The sequence below is a fragment of the Fundulus heteroclitus genome, chromosome 22 (genome assembly GCF_011125445.2).
Source record: "Fundulus heteroclitus isolate FHET01 chromosome 22, MU-UCD_Fhet_4.1, whole genome shotgun sequence".
Lineage (NCBI taxonomy): Eukaryota > Metazoa > Chordata > Actinopteri > Cyprinodontiformes > Fundulidae > Fundulus > Fundulus heteroclitus.
In genome coordinates this window covers 33219245-33234457 of record NC_046382.1, presented here as the reverse complement: position 1 = coordinate 33234457, position 15213 = coordinate 33219245, and the positions used below count along the sequence as shown (strand labels likewise).

Sequence of the window (15213 nt, the reverse complement as noted above, 5' to 3'; positions counted from 1 at the left end):
ACAGGAACGTCATCAGACCTGAATTTGGATGTGCATCACTGCAAAAGGTCCAAACTGATCAGCGCACTGACACGCTCCACCCTAAATCTGCTCAGCTGTGCATCCTTCAAGACAAGTCTGAGTAATTATTGCAAAAGGTAGTTTGATTTTTTTTAAGAACTGATAACTGAGGATATAAAAAGCAAATTAAAAATGAACTGACTTAAATGTAAAGGGGATCTAAAACAATCTTCCAGTCCTTTCATTTCAACTCGAACAAACAGCAAAACCAGAATAAAAAGATGTTTTAGCCGAATCAACAGCTCTGTACTTGAGATCAGTTCACTAAACAGATTTAAATGGCTCACTTGTTAAGTTTGATCCGTTCTTCACAAAAGAAATCTAGTGAAGAATTTTCTTAATATTTCCTCTTGTGTAGTTTATTTTAGTTCAGATGAAAAGGAAACTGCAGCAATTATTTTCTTTCATATCAATTAAAGATCAACCGTAGTGATAACAACAACCAACATGTTTTGAAGTCTGTGAAGCGAAGAAAGGCAGATTAGAAGATAAAACCTCTTCAGACAGGACTGAGAACATCTCGTTTTCACTTCTGGGTAAAGGCCAAGTTTGTCTTGTAAATGTTCAGTTATGATCAAACATCCTCCTTAATGTCATTTAGTCTCAACAACTTCTGCAATAAACTAAATCCAGATTAGTGTCAGCTTCGTCTAGAAAGAGAAAGGAACGTTGTCCTGCAAAGAAATTGAGCATCAGCAGATTTAAGATTTGAAGCCAATACAAGAGATTCAGTGGAAGCATGGACGTGTTGCAGCATCTGGGCTTCACATTTCCCAACATCTGTTCAAATGTATGGAGTCATCCGAGTTGTGGATGAAAACGTGTGTAGTTTAAGCAAAAGCTTAGACGGCAGATTCCCTTGACGTGTGTATTTCCGCTGTAACCCTAAATGATCAAAAACCTAATGAAATGTGACTTATACAACCAGGTCCTTTATCTTTCACAGAGATATGCAACCAAAAAAAACTGTTTAACCTCGACGTGCACATGAAAACAGAACTTTTGATTAAGAAAAGCATGTTACCTGATAGTAGGCTTTAATCTGCCTGATGAGAATAGAGAGGTTCTGAATGCGCAGCGTGGGGTCGTTGTTTACTTTCTTGTTGGTCCTCTGCACCGTAGTTTTGGGATTTCTGGATAGAAGGCAACAAAATGGTGTTAGAAGAGTGACTGCTTCTATCTAAAACAGACATTGTTTCTTTCAAACCACTTCAGGTACGGAGAGGAAATCTGTTGGTGAAATAAAGTGATTCTCAGTCATTTTATGACCTCTATACACATGACTCGGTTCCCATGACCCCCCGAAGCAAATTCTCTGGCGTGCATATTAAGGTTCTTAACAAATACCAATGGCCCAGACACATTCTTTAAAACATAAAACACTTAAACTATAATCCATTGTCTAAATGCGTCTCAGACAATTTAAGATCCTAAAGTAAAAAATTTTTCACTGCCTCTAAAACCCCGTATATAAGCGGCATCAATGCGGCGTGTGAAAAGGGCTTTTTCCTGTTGAGATGTTCAGATTGTGCGTTTCCTTCACAAGAGAAGATGCATTAAGCTAGATGAAATGACCAGTTAAAGGCTGAGGTTTACTAAGAGAAAACTACGAGGCTTAGTGTGATATTTACTGTTCCCCTCGGGAGTGCTGACAGCGCGCAGACCTGCCAACGCTTTGGAGAATCAAGGAAGTTATTAGGAAGTAATACAGGCTGATTTTATCATGTGGAGGAGATATTAAAAGGAGCTGAGGTCCCAGGGCGATGTGCTTCATCTTTTTATTTAATTATTTCAGCTAAAAACTTTCTGTTGACCATGACGTTGCTTCGTGTACATACAGATTTAAAAAAGGACCATTAAATCTCACAAGAATGTATACTTTTAATAAATCTAGACTGCAGCTGTGGAATCCATTCATTGTTTATAACCTCTTATCCGTGCAGGGTCGGGGGCGGCAACACAGGACACACACACACACACACACACACACACACACACACCTACAGGGCAAATTAGACAGACCAATGGTCGTGTTTTTTGGACTGTGGGAGGACGGCGGAGTCCCTGGAGAGAACCCGCTCCTGCCCAGGGAGAACGTGCAGAAAGAACCCAGGCTTGGCTTTGAACCGAGGACCTTCTTGCTGCGAGGCATGGCAGCCGTGCTTCAGCTGCCCATTAGAATCCAATGCCCATGTAATCTAATGTAAAATATATATAACTGAGTCTAAAAGGCTGCTGGACACAGCTGAAACAATGCAAGGATTTGCCTTCTTGTCAAAACAAAAAAGAGTGCAGGGGGAAAAACATGGAACATCTTTTCTGTGCTGTGAAAGAAACAGATCCTCCGCAGTTTAGGAGATTTCCCTTGGATTCCTCTAGTTTGACAATTCCCATGTACTCCAGATTTCTAGTTTTTTCTGTTTCATATGAACCTCGGTCGACGATACATGCAGACCCGATGACCTATTTTTAGGGGGTCAAATGCCAGGAACGTCCTCCTCAGACAGAAGGAGGTGAAGGAGGTGGGGGCTCAGATTGTTTAGAAATGCATGCATGCAGTGTGCAACAAAGGACAAGTCATGCATGTACATGCCTCACACTGCATGTAGCCGTCTGATCTGTTTTACCAGCCTGTGTGTTGCCATTTACCGTTGGTGTTAAAAGCATCTTTCTCAACACTCAGTAGAAACCTATAATCAGTAACCGTCATGCTCGTTCTCATAATGAATACCAAAATATTTTCCAAGTAGTAAATATCTAAGGTCTAAATAAATGAACCATTGTTAAAAAAAAGAAAAAGAAAAAAAGAGGTTAAGTTGGGAAAAAAGAAAAAAAAAACTTCAGCAGTCAAATCAGCAATCTCTAATTTATTAAAGGTCAAACATTTAAGATAAAGAATGTTACTGAGGGCAGAAATGCAAGTTCTAAATAAAAAAAGCCCTTTTATGTGATCTAGTCGGCTAATTTTTGTGCGTGTCAGTTAGCCTCGGGTCAGCCTCCACCCTCATATCCGCAGACAAACGTTTATGCTAATTGGAGAACACAGGGCTCTTTTAATTCTGGTTTAAATGAACCCTCGTGTGACCTCCCCACTCCCCCCCCCCCCTTCACACACACACACACACACACACACACACACACAGCCCTTTGCGAGCCCGTTGTAGGGGGTCTATTTAACTCGGTAATTAAAATCACAGAGGACCCTCTAATCCTATCAGGGCGAGCAGGGTAATGTAGGGTGGGAGGTGTGTGGCAGAGAAAAATGGCATTCCGTCGTGGCCGCTGCAGTCGGCTGAAAACACGGCAGCCACAGGAAGAGAGCCAAAAAGTCACCTGGCTGACGCCTCCCCAAGCCGGGGCGGCCTGACGGCCTCTCGGAGGAGCAGGCGAGTAAATACGGCGACTTAAAACGGCGACGGCGGTCAAAAACACGCCCGTTACCTCCCCTTCCTAATCCTGCTGCTGCAGTAAACCGAACACTTTAAATACACAGAAAGATTAGGGACAGGCAGCCAGGGCCAGGTCGACGGCCATGACGGCAGGCGACTCTTCAGCAAGACGAGCCGTTGGTGCCGTCCGCGCTCACCGCAGCCTCAGACCCTGGGGCCGCTGGGCTTCCTCCTCCTCCTCCTCCTCCTCCTCCTCCTCCTCCTCCCTTGTTCTGCCTTTGATTGGCTGAGTGGGTTATGGAGCAGTGTTAACCTATATATGACAGGCTGAATCAGGCTCAGCTTGGGCAGCCACGCACATGCACAGAACGCGGCCTAAATGTGCGCACACACACACACACACACACACACACACAAAGAGGACGCGGGCTGCATTTGGCCACGTGTCGGAGCTGGGGATTAAACGCTGAACTGTCCCGAGCACAGCGGGCCAGTGTGGGCTTGGCCCGCCGACGGTGCAAGGAAACACGGACAGAGATGCGTTTAAGCCGGCTCGGGTCCGATGTAACGGAAGAGGACAAAACGACACTCGCTAAAAGGTCTGATTGAGGTTTAAAATTTTGACCAGCATCTCAAATCTATCTTTTAACATATACCCCAAAAATGATGACACCAATGTCTCTTATTAGTGGGCAAACCAGTGGAAAAATATAGTGCATACAGAAATAAGCTTTATAGTGAAATTAATTTGTAAGCGTCAATGGAAAGGGGAAATAATGGCACCTCCAGGTCAAATCTTACAGGTTCAAGAGACTACCGCAGTCAGCACCATTACATGCACTCACCAGCCTCTTTATCAAGTGTAAGTAGATTGAAAGTGGCGTGGTTATGGTGTCAGACAGTCTGCTCCAAGGCCCTGAGCAGCGAGCACATGACCAAAGCCCCTGGAAATGGGATTGTTTTTCCATTTCTGTTAACACATCTACAGAATATTTTAACCCTCCTGAGGTTAGGGTTAGTGTCTCGTCTCCGTGTACGAGACTCTAGGATGAACTCAACCTGCGTGCAAACACTCCCTCCTTAAAAGGGAGGCACCGTTTTTACCATCAATGCTGGAAGTTCACGTCGGAAAGTTCTGGACATCATAACACGCGGAGACCGGCAGAAAAGTAACCAGTCCAGCACCTTTGGGATGAGGTGCGACGGGACATTTGCATAACGGACATGCAGCCAATTAATCAGCAACTGCCTGATGCCATCATGTGAATACGGACTCACATCTGAGGTCTGAAGGGTAAAACTGGTCTAACCAGTACTAAAAAGTTCTACTTAATGCAAACTACCCTATTTCCCAGATCGTCTCTATTGCTGGGGTCTCTTAATGAAATAGTCTCCTTTTGGTTCAGATGCATTAGAGCCCACATAAGTACTTTTTTTTCAAACATTTGTTTACCAATATTATACCTAAAACGTGTCGGCATCAGAAAGACGTCGTGTACCAAGCAACGTAAAAATGGCAAAAGATTGATGCAGACTTGATCATTTATGGATGCAGGGGACCCCTTAGTGTTCCTCCTCTCACCGCTGCATCTGCAGGACCTGCAGCTGGACTCATTTCTGCCCGTTCAGTCAGGATCTTACATAATAACCAGAATTACCTACATTAGAATCCTAGAAACTATTCCTACAGAGGTTGCAGTCCTTTTATGAAATCACTTTTTCCCTCTGTGGAACAGAAATATTATACCTGGTTAAAGATTATTACAATCGTGCTGCTAATTCTCAATGTTAAGCTGCAGTTAAAGGAACACAATAATCCTGCTGATGTTTCATAGCAAATGTCTGTGAGGGGCACAAGGGGAGGGATTACACGTCCCTTAAGCCGCTGTGAAGCTAGGAACAGATGGACAAAGTGTCAATTCGGCATAAACTGCAAAAAGCGGCACTGGCAAATAAACGGATAATGGAATCAGATTAACTGGAAATCTGAAAGTTAAACAATTAAAGCGAATGCGTCGCTACCGTTCAACCTCACCTGTGGAGTCCATGCCTGGAAGACATGCAGGTGCCTCTGCGCTGCATGGCGCCACAAAGCAAAAGGAAAACCAAAAGATGTTACTGCAGATCAAACATCCTCTTGGTTATGAGGTTCACCGTGACTCGCATTACTGCAACTGTGCGTCAGCCCCTCTCCCCCCTTAAGGTCCCAGCTGCCGTTTCCTGACAGACGTCACACACAACCTCCTGCTAATATAGACACAACGAGCCTGGCATGACTCAGGGATGATTATAAAGGATGCGAGATGAAGAGCCAGCTCTTGTAGAGGCTTCCCCTGTCCAGAAAGCAGCAGTCAGAGAGAGACAGACACCCAGCAGCAGATAAGACCGGCTCCCTGCTTCAGCCCAAGAATCTGAACTATGTCTGCTAGACCCTGCTTCAGACAGTAAAGAGGAAAATGCAAAGAGAAAAGAAGTAGTGGCAATGATGAAGACTAGAGACAACATTAAAGGTCGGGGGGGGTCGAGTTTGAGTGAGGGTTGAATGGAGATGAAAGGAGAGAATGAAGAAAGATGAGAGTAGCAGTGAGAGGGCTGTTTTCAGGTCAGAGACGTAGCTAACCATTAATGCCTGTGCTTAAATCATTTGCAACCGCACTTTAGCTCAGTTTTTCTGACGGCGTTCCGACCCCTAACCAGGAGTCTCTGGCTTCGTTCACACTGCAGCTTGAAGTGACCCAATTCTGATTGTTTTGCCCATATGCGACCTGGATCCGATCTTTTCATGACAGTCTGAACAACACAGACCAGATTTTTTCAAATGCGACCCAGGCCACTTGGAAATGTGGTCCTGAATCTGATACGTATCTGATCTTTTCAAATGCGACCTGTGTCTGTACAGCCGGGTCGCATTAATCCGACCTTTATGTCACCGATACTCGACAAACGTCACTATTCTGCGTCCTGTTATGCAGAAGCAGGAAGAAAGACGACACCCATAGTGGACTACAATGAGAAGAGCAGTCAGTGGACGGAAAGGTCCGGTTAGAAAATAAATTAATGACCGCAAAATGTGCGGCAGCATTATAATCCACGTTTACTTCCGCAAACACTGAGGACTCTTGCTACGTGTGACGTCATCGCGTCCTCGAGTGCGCATGCAGGACACTTTGGTTAAACGCATTCAGTTCACACAGAGGATCACATACAAGTCGCACATATTTGGAAATGTGAACGGACATGCAAAAAAGTCGGATTTCACAAAAAAAAAAAAATCGGAATTGAGCATTAAGACCTGCAGTGTGAACATAGCCTCTGTCAGTTCTGGCCGCTCGCACTTGAGCAACCTGCAGCTGGAGCGCTGCTGCTTTTAAGAACGTGGAGATGCAGATCAGCAGCTACGTTTACCTGTACAAAAGTAGTCGGAATAAAGAGGGCCCAGAGGAATGCGGCGTGTAAACGAGCCGATCGGAAAGAGATTGTTTTACGAATGAGACGGGTGGTTGATAATCCGATCAGAGCGCATTGAAACGTTTGTCAGGATCAAATTATTCCCAACGTGGCAAACTGACCCGAGCGCACATGTGCGCCCGACGTAAACGTGACGCATTTCTGCGCTTCTACTGTTGGTGCTCCCGATGCAACCTTTGGATTCCTAACATTAAAAGAGCTCAAATTTCTTATTTATTCAGTAACAATTCAACTGGGAGTTGAACTTATATATTTGAAGGTTTTTTTCCTTTATTGAAGACTCCTAGAAACAATTACATTCACCGTTACTTCAGTAAACAGAGCGCTGCTGTGTGACGTCTCCTTTGCGGTTTTGAGCCGTTCAGACAGAAGAGTGACGGCAGTCACATTTAAGAATAGTACGAACGACCACCCAAAAAAAAAAAAACAACAACTGGAAGCCGACTAGTCAGATAACTCCTAAAGAAGGGTGTCGTCCCACTGACGAGAGAATGGCATCGACAAAACATGAAAGGGAGACGTTTCACAGTTAGAGACCTATTGGGTCTGGGGAAAAACTTTGAGCTGCGGTGTACAATCATCACCTGAAGTGAAACGACACAGACCAGAGATCCAGCAACGCATCAGTGCAGAGAGAAAACTCTGGAGTAATGGCTACGGGAGCACGGTGGGAGAAGGAGCTCTGCAGAGAGCATCAGCTGTGGGCCGGCACGGGTTAACGCCGAGCTAAGATGAAGAGCGCTGCTGACCCGCGTTGCTTAGTAGATCTCCAGGCCAACAACAACAAAACAAGAGCTAAATAAATAAAACCAAACTTCCATCATTTTTAAACCTCTCTGTTCCATGGATTAGTCTCGATTGTCTCCCCGACAGGCTGAAGACGACAGAGTGAAGAGTTCACGGAGGGGGCCAGAGGGCCGGCGTTGCTCTGCAGAACTGCCAAGGAAGCAGATTTCAGACGCGCGGTAGCTCAAACTTTAATTGGCGCCTTCTTGCTGGGCGGGAAAGCTAATTGGTCTGGCAGCGCTGCGGAGGCGATGTAATTGGCTGGATGATGTCAGTCACGCCAGGATGAGGGGAGTGTTGGGGGGGGGGGGGCCCGGTGCCATCTGGGTGTCAGTCAGCGAGCCGTTAGATAATCCCGGGGTCGCCCGCTACGCTCCCCCCCCGTCCTGTCCTGACGACGACCGCAGCCAGAAAACGACTAGATCAGGGAAAGCTTACATGATCATATCCAGTTATGCTCCTAAATAAGAACATTCAAGCGTAAATACTTTTGTATTTTGGGAATACATTATAGTTTGTTGACTTTGAGGGAGTCAAATCTGTATATTACTGTATTATTAAATGTAAGCGCTGGACTCGGTGTTATAAATAGGAGCTTTTGCAGAAACCAGAAACCCCCTAATCCAACAGGAGAGAAGGAGAAAATCCAGAGGGGTTGGGCTTTTGGTACGCTATGATTAAACCAAATGGTTTCCATTAATTATCCACGCCGGTTCTTCCAGTACGATGGAAAAAAAAAATCTACCTAGCACCCCTAAACTAGTTTTATTGTAAGAATCTTTATTGGAAGGAAGCATTTCTTACTACTTCGTTTGGTTCAACAAACAGGAGAGCTCAGTCTGTGAGCCGTGGTTCTTCTCAGAGCGTTCTAACCAACAAAGTTTCTACCCAGCACTGAAGCCCTTTGTGTGGGACGGCGGCTGGGCCAGACGACTACCAACAGCTGCCTCAGCCCCAAACCAAACGCACAGGGAATGAAAGAAAAAAGAAAAACAGCCCTCCATCCATAAATACACACACTCCCCCACAAACACAGGGCTGCCTATGACAGGCGCTCCCTGACATCCTGCAAGGCCGGACCCAAAGCCAGTAAGAGTTCAGTCCAGTGCAGGCCGTCCTCTCCCACAGCTCTAAACCCATCCACACAAAGTTTTTATTCCCCTCACACGGCAAATATTTGCAGGCGGCGACTCAGATTCTCACCAGGTCACATGTTTTCACCTTGGAGGCGAGCGCTGAGGAGCTGTCGGCGGGGCCTGCCGTCATAACTTCCCCCAGATCAGCCGCTCTCTCGTCTTTCGTCAGCGTGCAACGTCGTGTCAGAGGTTGTTGTCCTTTAAATTTTGGCAACACTTCCCCCGTTTCTGCCCCCCCCCCCCTCTCACCCTTCCCCCAAAAAATCCTTCCGCTTGCCAGCATCCGTTGGTCCCACAGGGGGGAGAAAAATGCTCTGAAAATACCAGCGACTCGCTCTGTTTCTGTGGAGCTTACGTGTAAACAAGATGGACTTGTCCAGCTGAAGCTTAAAAAAAAAAAAAAAAAAAAAAAAGAAACATGTTTCTGCATGGAAACGGCAGTCAGAGGAGCCTGAAGGAGGAGGAGGAGGAGGAAAACAAGTACTGGAGAATGAGACGGAGGAGGTTGTTTAAAACTGAGGAGACCGCTGGCCGGAGCAGCGGGAGGTCAAGGACTGAGGAAGGAGGCGACGGATGGAGACATGACAGGAAACAGCCAGTAGGCTTCATCAGCTTTCTTCTTCAAAACAAGGGCTTCTTCTTGCACATTTTTCACACTCACATTTCATACTCTCCCCTGCCTAAGTCTCTTCTTTTTATCAGACTTTATGGAGATGGACCAAGACGGACGGTGGTTCAACACTGGACAGTTTTCTGAACAACGGGTTGAGGAATTAACTCTTTCCCCCATCACACTTGTCACCTTAAAAAACAATAAAACCAATTCCATACTTTCCCAAACTGCATGTAACCCTAAAAAAAATAAAAAATAACCCCACTTCTTCCGACGTCAACACGGCACTAAGCGCCTCTATTCAAACGCCTTAGATCAAAACATAGGAAAACGTTAAATAGTGCCTTTGAAGGTTTTTTTTTAATTCAACTTATTTCTATTTTCCCCATGCGCTACTTTTGACTCCTCTACCAAACGAGTTTCCATCCTCTTACGGCGCGGTAAATCCGGCCAGGCTGGCAGGAAGACTTTGACTGGCGCTGACGGAAAGGCGACGCGAGACGTGCCGCGCGTAATCCCCTCCTGTGAAGTGACAATCCCCCCTCGACTGGGAGAAGCCGCGGCTGAACGCTCCTTCGAGACTAGGGAAGCGGGATGAAGTGCTGACAGTGGAAAGCCTGGCATTAGTGGAAAATAAAAATAAAAAAATATGACAAATCCTAATAGCAGGATGAAGCAGCCTGGAGCCAGACAAAGGAGTGGAAATCCGTCTCCTCTCTCATGCCAGATGCATAATTCAGTGAGCGGATAGAGACAGGTCGGGCTTTTTCTATACGTCCCTCAGCACCGATAAACAGAGCAGTCGGTCTAATTTTGCTTTAACTGCACAGAAAAACCAAACAAACATGTGCTTTTAGGTCTTCCTACATAGCTAGCGTGAATTAATCTCCAGCACAGATTATTAGCAGATACTGGTAGCTCTCATGCTTAAGGCTACTATTTGCAGACTAATCTGCAACACAGCAGTGGGGGGGGGGGGGGGGGGGGGCACCTCAAGGAGCAGGGTATCTTCAGATCTGCTGCAAACGACAGCGTGGGCTGATAAGAATAATAAAAAAAAAGACAACAAAGCGGTGGGAAGTGAAGCAGCGTGCCACCTCCATGCTCCGCGGATCAGAGACGCAGCAATCAGCTGGCCAGACACGGCCTCATGGGCTCCCATCAGATTGGCAGGCCACGCAAGGTTCTCCTCATCAAACCCAAGTGATCATCCACTATGTGAACCAGGAAGAGTCTAATCTCTACCACAGGAGCCTATATCAAGACACTCCCTGCCAGCGCCGAGCTCTCACTGCAGCCGAAACAGAGCGGCCTTTGTCAGGAGTCTCTGTTGAGAGACAGGGATCGATCAGACACACATCAGAATCTGTCCGCTCCCCCCGATCGGACCCGGCCGGTGGTCTACAGGTTGGTCTGTGTGGAGCAAAAAATAAAAAGATCTCCCCTTTTTCTCATCCGTTAGGCTTCACTCTCTATAAATGTGCATAAAAGGGTCAGGAAGATTTGCTTTGACGCATAAACTGGGATAATGGTGTAATTCCTTCGTTTTCTGAACCTGCAGCACATTTTTTATATGCATTATAATCCCTATGTGTGTGTGTGCAAATAAAAATCTGAATCAGCATTTCAAATACTGACTACTGCATCTCCACAACAGCTGAGAAACAGCAAACCCAACACTATGCACTGCATCCCCAAAACAGGGTCCCTTTGTGCCGCAGTTGTTTGACTTGCGCAGAGGGGTGACCCTTAAAAAAAAAAAAGAAGAAGAAGAAGGAGAAGAAGAAGAAGGAGGAGGCCCTGAGGGTTAAGCGTCATTTTTAACCCGTCTGCCGCAACGTAAATAATCGCAAACACACACAAAATAAAAAAGGCCACTGTGCTACGCGCCGGCAGCAGAGCTAGTTTGGCATGGCCTGGTTTTTGGCTAATTCTGTCCCCTCCATGTAGGCCAGAGCAGGAGAGAGAGAGGCCAGATGGGACCGTCTCCCTTCCTGTCACGTCACTTACATCTCCAGCATGATCTCGTTCAGGTAAATCCCGTCCACCAGCTCCACGTATGCCGACAACGGGCTGCCGTCGGTCACTGTCGAGTGCCCGACACTCTTCACCTGTAAAAATAAATAAAATAAAGTCAAATAATAATAATAAGCGGTGTATTCGTGGGGGAATGGGGTTATTAAAGCGGGGGTCCTTCCTTACCCAGCAGACCAGAGGCGTGAGCATGAACTGCTCCAGCAGTGGGGTGAAAGCCTCGTTTTCCATCTTCCTCTTTTACCCTTTATCTCTCCGCAGATGTGCGAGGAGGGAGGAAAACGTGAGCGAGATGCGCGCCTGGTTACGCTCCTCTCATGTTGCTTATTCGGGGCTGAACACAAAGCCGGGGAGAGCGGTTCCTTTGGAGGGGAGGGGAGCGGAGGAAAAGCGACGTTAATCTTCACGACACGACCCACAGCTGTGTCAGATGCCAACGAAGGGGCTCGGCTTCCTCCCCGGGAAACACGGGGAATCACATTTTTCTTTCAAATTCAAAATGGGAAAGAAACATATATGTATATGAATAAATAAACCCAAATGGGGATGTAAGGTCATCCAGGTTCTGCTAGCGCGGAACAGGAAAGGCGGTCAGAGGCGGCGAACCTGTGCCAGGTAAGCTAAATGTGGACCGTTAAGGTTTCAGCACCGGGATATTCATCCGAGGCGGTTGGTGTCCTGCTGCAGCCGGGCAGATATGGTTGGTAGGGGAGGAAAAAAATGTCGTGGTGTTTAAGGTCCTCCGGGTTTCTTCTCGTATATGACCATTAAAGTGACTTCCAGACGTGTGCAGCCGTCTCTGCTCCCCCCGAACCGACGCCGAGCACCGCGAGCGAGTGAGGCGGGGAGAGCTGAGAGAGGATGAGTGGAGGACACGAAGAACCGCCTCCCCTGCTCACCGAGCATCTCCCTCCGCCCTCCCCGCTCTAAGAAAACTAGGGCATGGATCAAAGCATCCTCTTTCCCCGTCTCATTTCCTCTGAGTCATTGGCGAGGACTACTTCTTAGTCAACATTTTATCATGCAAGTCATTTTTTACTAGGCTTTTATTACAGGATGGGGTGAAAAGGAAACGAAGCATTTTTTTTCTAAATAAAAACCCGATTCCTGTCTAACTTTAGCCCATACAGGAAAGGGCTGTTTATCAGCATGTTTAATTTCTAATCAGGCAAAAATAAAGGTTATCATTATTGCCCTCTTTGTCTGCAGTACTGTAGATTAGGGGACGCAGGGATGGTACTGACCCCTGGCGGGGAAACTCTGCACAAGACGAACGGACGCGGACATTGGCACTCTAGTGCACGATATGTAAAAAAAAAAAAAAAAAAAACATTAAATAAACCGCATAATCTCACTCTGAAAGATTGGAGACTTCTAACTTGCAACGCACGACTTTCTGTTTCTCAGAAGTCCAAATTTGAAGTCCCACATACGGACATTTCTCTCAGCCACTATTCAAAAATAGTGAAGGCATGAGTTTTCCATAAAGCAGGTACTGAATAATGTGTTATTCTTCATAAATCATGGCTGCCAGAAAATAGTGACTCAGCACGCAGAGCCTGGATGACTTTAAATTTTCTGCTTTTAAATTCTGACAAGACAGAAGTTGTCATGTTTAGACCAGAGTCCTTAAAAAATAAACTTCTTACTGAACCGCTTAATCAGGATGACATTAAATTGGCCTCCGGTAACAAAGTAAAAAACCTTGGTGTTTTTTCAACCAAGACATGTCATATTAAACAGCAGGTTTCTAATGTTCCCTTTTTCACCTCTGGAAAACTGCCAATAATTAGAAATATTTTGCCCAAGAGTGATGCTGAAAAACTAGTCCATGCATTTGTTACTTCAAGGCTGGACTATTGTAATTCCACTGTCCACCGTGACTGTACGCTCTTTCAGGATGAAAGTCAAGATACAATGCAATCTGCTGGGTTTCCTTAGATAGGAAACTTTTTGACTAGTCTGTCTGGATGATTTGATTGAATTTGACTTCGTAAAGTGCCTTGACATGTCATGTGTGCTAAACTGGCGCTATATAAATAAAACTGAATTGAATTGAATTCTCATCTGTGTTTTTAGGCATGCTGCGGGGCCTGAGGCATGAATTTTGTTTAGATGTTAACATGGAAATGACAATAAAGACCTTGAGCTATAAGGCTTTTCCACATTTTCAGCTGGGTTAACGATACGCTTGTCTGGTCCTGTACCTTCAAATATTCAGGCTGAAAGGCTAAAAGTCTAGAGCTGATCCTTGTCAGAGTTTTGTGCTTATACAAACAATTACTTGTACAATAACGTCTGTAACTGATTAGGTCTTCTCTCAATAAGCGTGGCTATAAAACAATGGAAAACATCCTTTTATCCATTGTCTTTCATGAAATTGGTTCATGGGAGCAAAAGGTCCACAGGAAACATTAGAAAATTGTGATTATTTATGTCTTTCTGTGGATTAATCATGGTTGGCCCACGGTTGCATGGGACCTTAAGCAGGATTTGACTCGGGGGGGGCCCTCCCTCAGTTAAAAACATTATCACAGAGTTTAAATTCAAATTTAGTGGAATCTAGAAGAGGGGGCACCAGGTTTAAATGTCTGATCTTAACGGCCATCACAGCTAGTTGGTTACTATTTGCTGAGAAATAGCTGTGAACAAACCGAGCTGAAACACAAAAATAAAAATTTAAACCCTTTGCATCAGATTGTGTCAAGACAACAATCAAACAATAAAGACCATTCTATGCACTTTTACAAAGTAAAATTGCCAGTTCTGAAAAAATCTTTCGTTAAAATGTTGAACAATTCTGAATATTTCTCTTTATTTATGCTGCAAACATCTAATCGAAGTTAGCAGTATGCTTGTTTTCAATAAACAACAACAAATATGCCTTTCTATAAATGTAAGCATTTATAGAAAGGCCCCTGATGGTTTTGCGGCCCTAAGCAGCTGTTTAACATTTTTGCCTTACGCCGGCTCTGGGAATAATTCATGATGCACACCAAGTTTTGCTTTCATCAAGTGATTAAAGAGATCACAGTTGAGCATAAAAATATATATTCAGTCCTTTTTACAAAAAGTAAATATTTAATATTCATTCATGAATAATCTTGGAACCAATACTTGAAAGGATGGAGTCCATGTCATCTTTTAAGTCGTACACATGTTCTATGTTTGCCTAACTGCACTACTGAACTGCACTTTGTGTTAAAACAAAACAAAAAAATCATATTTATGGTAGTTTATGCTTCAAAATGTTCTGGATTATCAATCAAAACAATAGCAATCACCCCCCATCTTAACATTTGCGATGAATAAAAGAGCCAGTTTGTGACTAAATGAAGCAGATTGAGCTCCGCTGAAAGAAGTTCTGCAGCAGGGAGTAAGTAATCACACGCCCGGCCCACTGAAGGCTAAATCAGCGGGAATGTCTTGGGATCTTGAGACACCCTACTTGATGAATAGCTCTTATTGTAGGAAAGGGAAAGCCGAGGTCATGTGGCGAAAGAGCCAATTAAAAAGCAATCACTGAATAGGGAACTTGGGAAATGAAGCGTTTCCCACAGTGGAGCTTGAAATGAAAAGGGCATGAGATAGTTTGCGCTAAAAAGACGATCACTTTAGGCAAGCTTTTTACATAGACAAAAAAAAAAGAAAAAAAAAACCGCTCTGGTTGCATACAATAGAAACATTCTGTGCTTGTCCTTCAGCATTTGGCCGGCAGCCGAAATGA

The 15213-nt window shown here is 45.0% G+C and overlaps 1 protein-coding gene across 10 annotated transcripts in view; it reads right to left on the bottom strand.

Moving 5' to 3' along the window:
- Nucleotides 1-12354, bottom strand: part of ccdc88ab (coiled-coil domain containing 88Ab) — a 69497-nt gene extending 57143 nt beyond the window's left edge. For 9 of the 10 annotated variants that reach the window (XM_036126067.1, XM_021324467.2, XM_036126069.1 and 6 more), the window contains exons 1-3: nt 11655-11717; nt 11463-11563; nt 1085-1193 (exon numbers count right to left, since the gene is read on the bottom strand). In XM_036126067.1, coding sequence (XP_035981960.1) covers nt 1085-1193; nt 11463-11563; nt 11655-11717 — 273 coding nt within the window. Of the gene's footprint in view, nt 1-1084; nt 1194-11462; nt 11564-11654 lie in introns of all 10 variants that reach the window. The other variant, XM_012878383.3, reaches the window with a different exon arrangement.
- Between the last annotated feature and the right edge of the window lie 2859 nt (nt 12355-15213).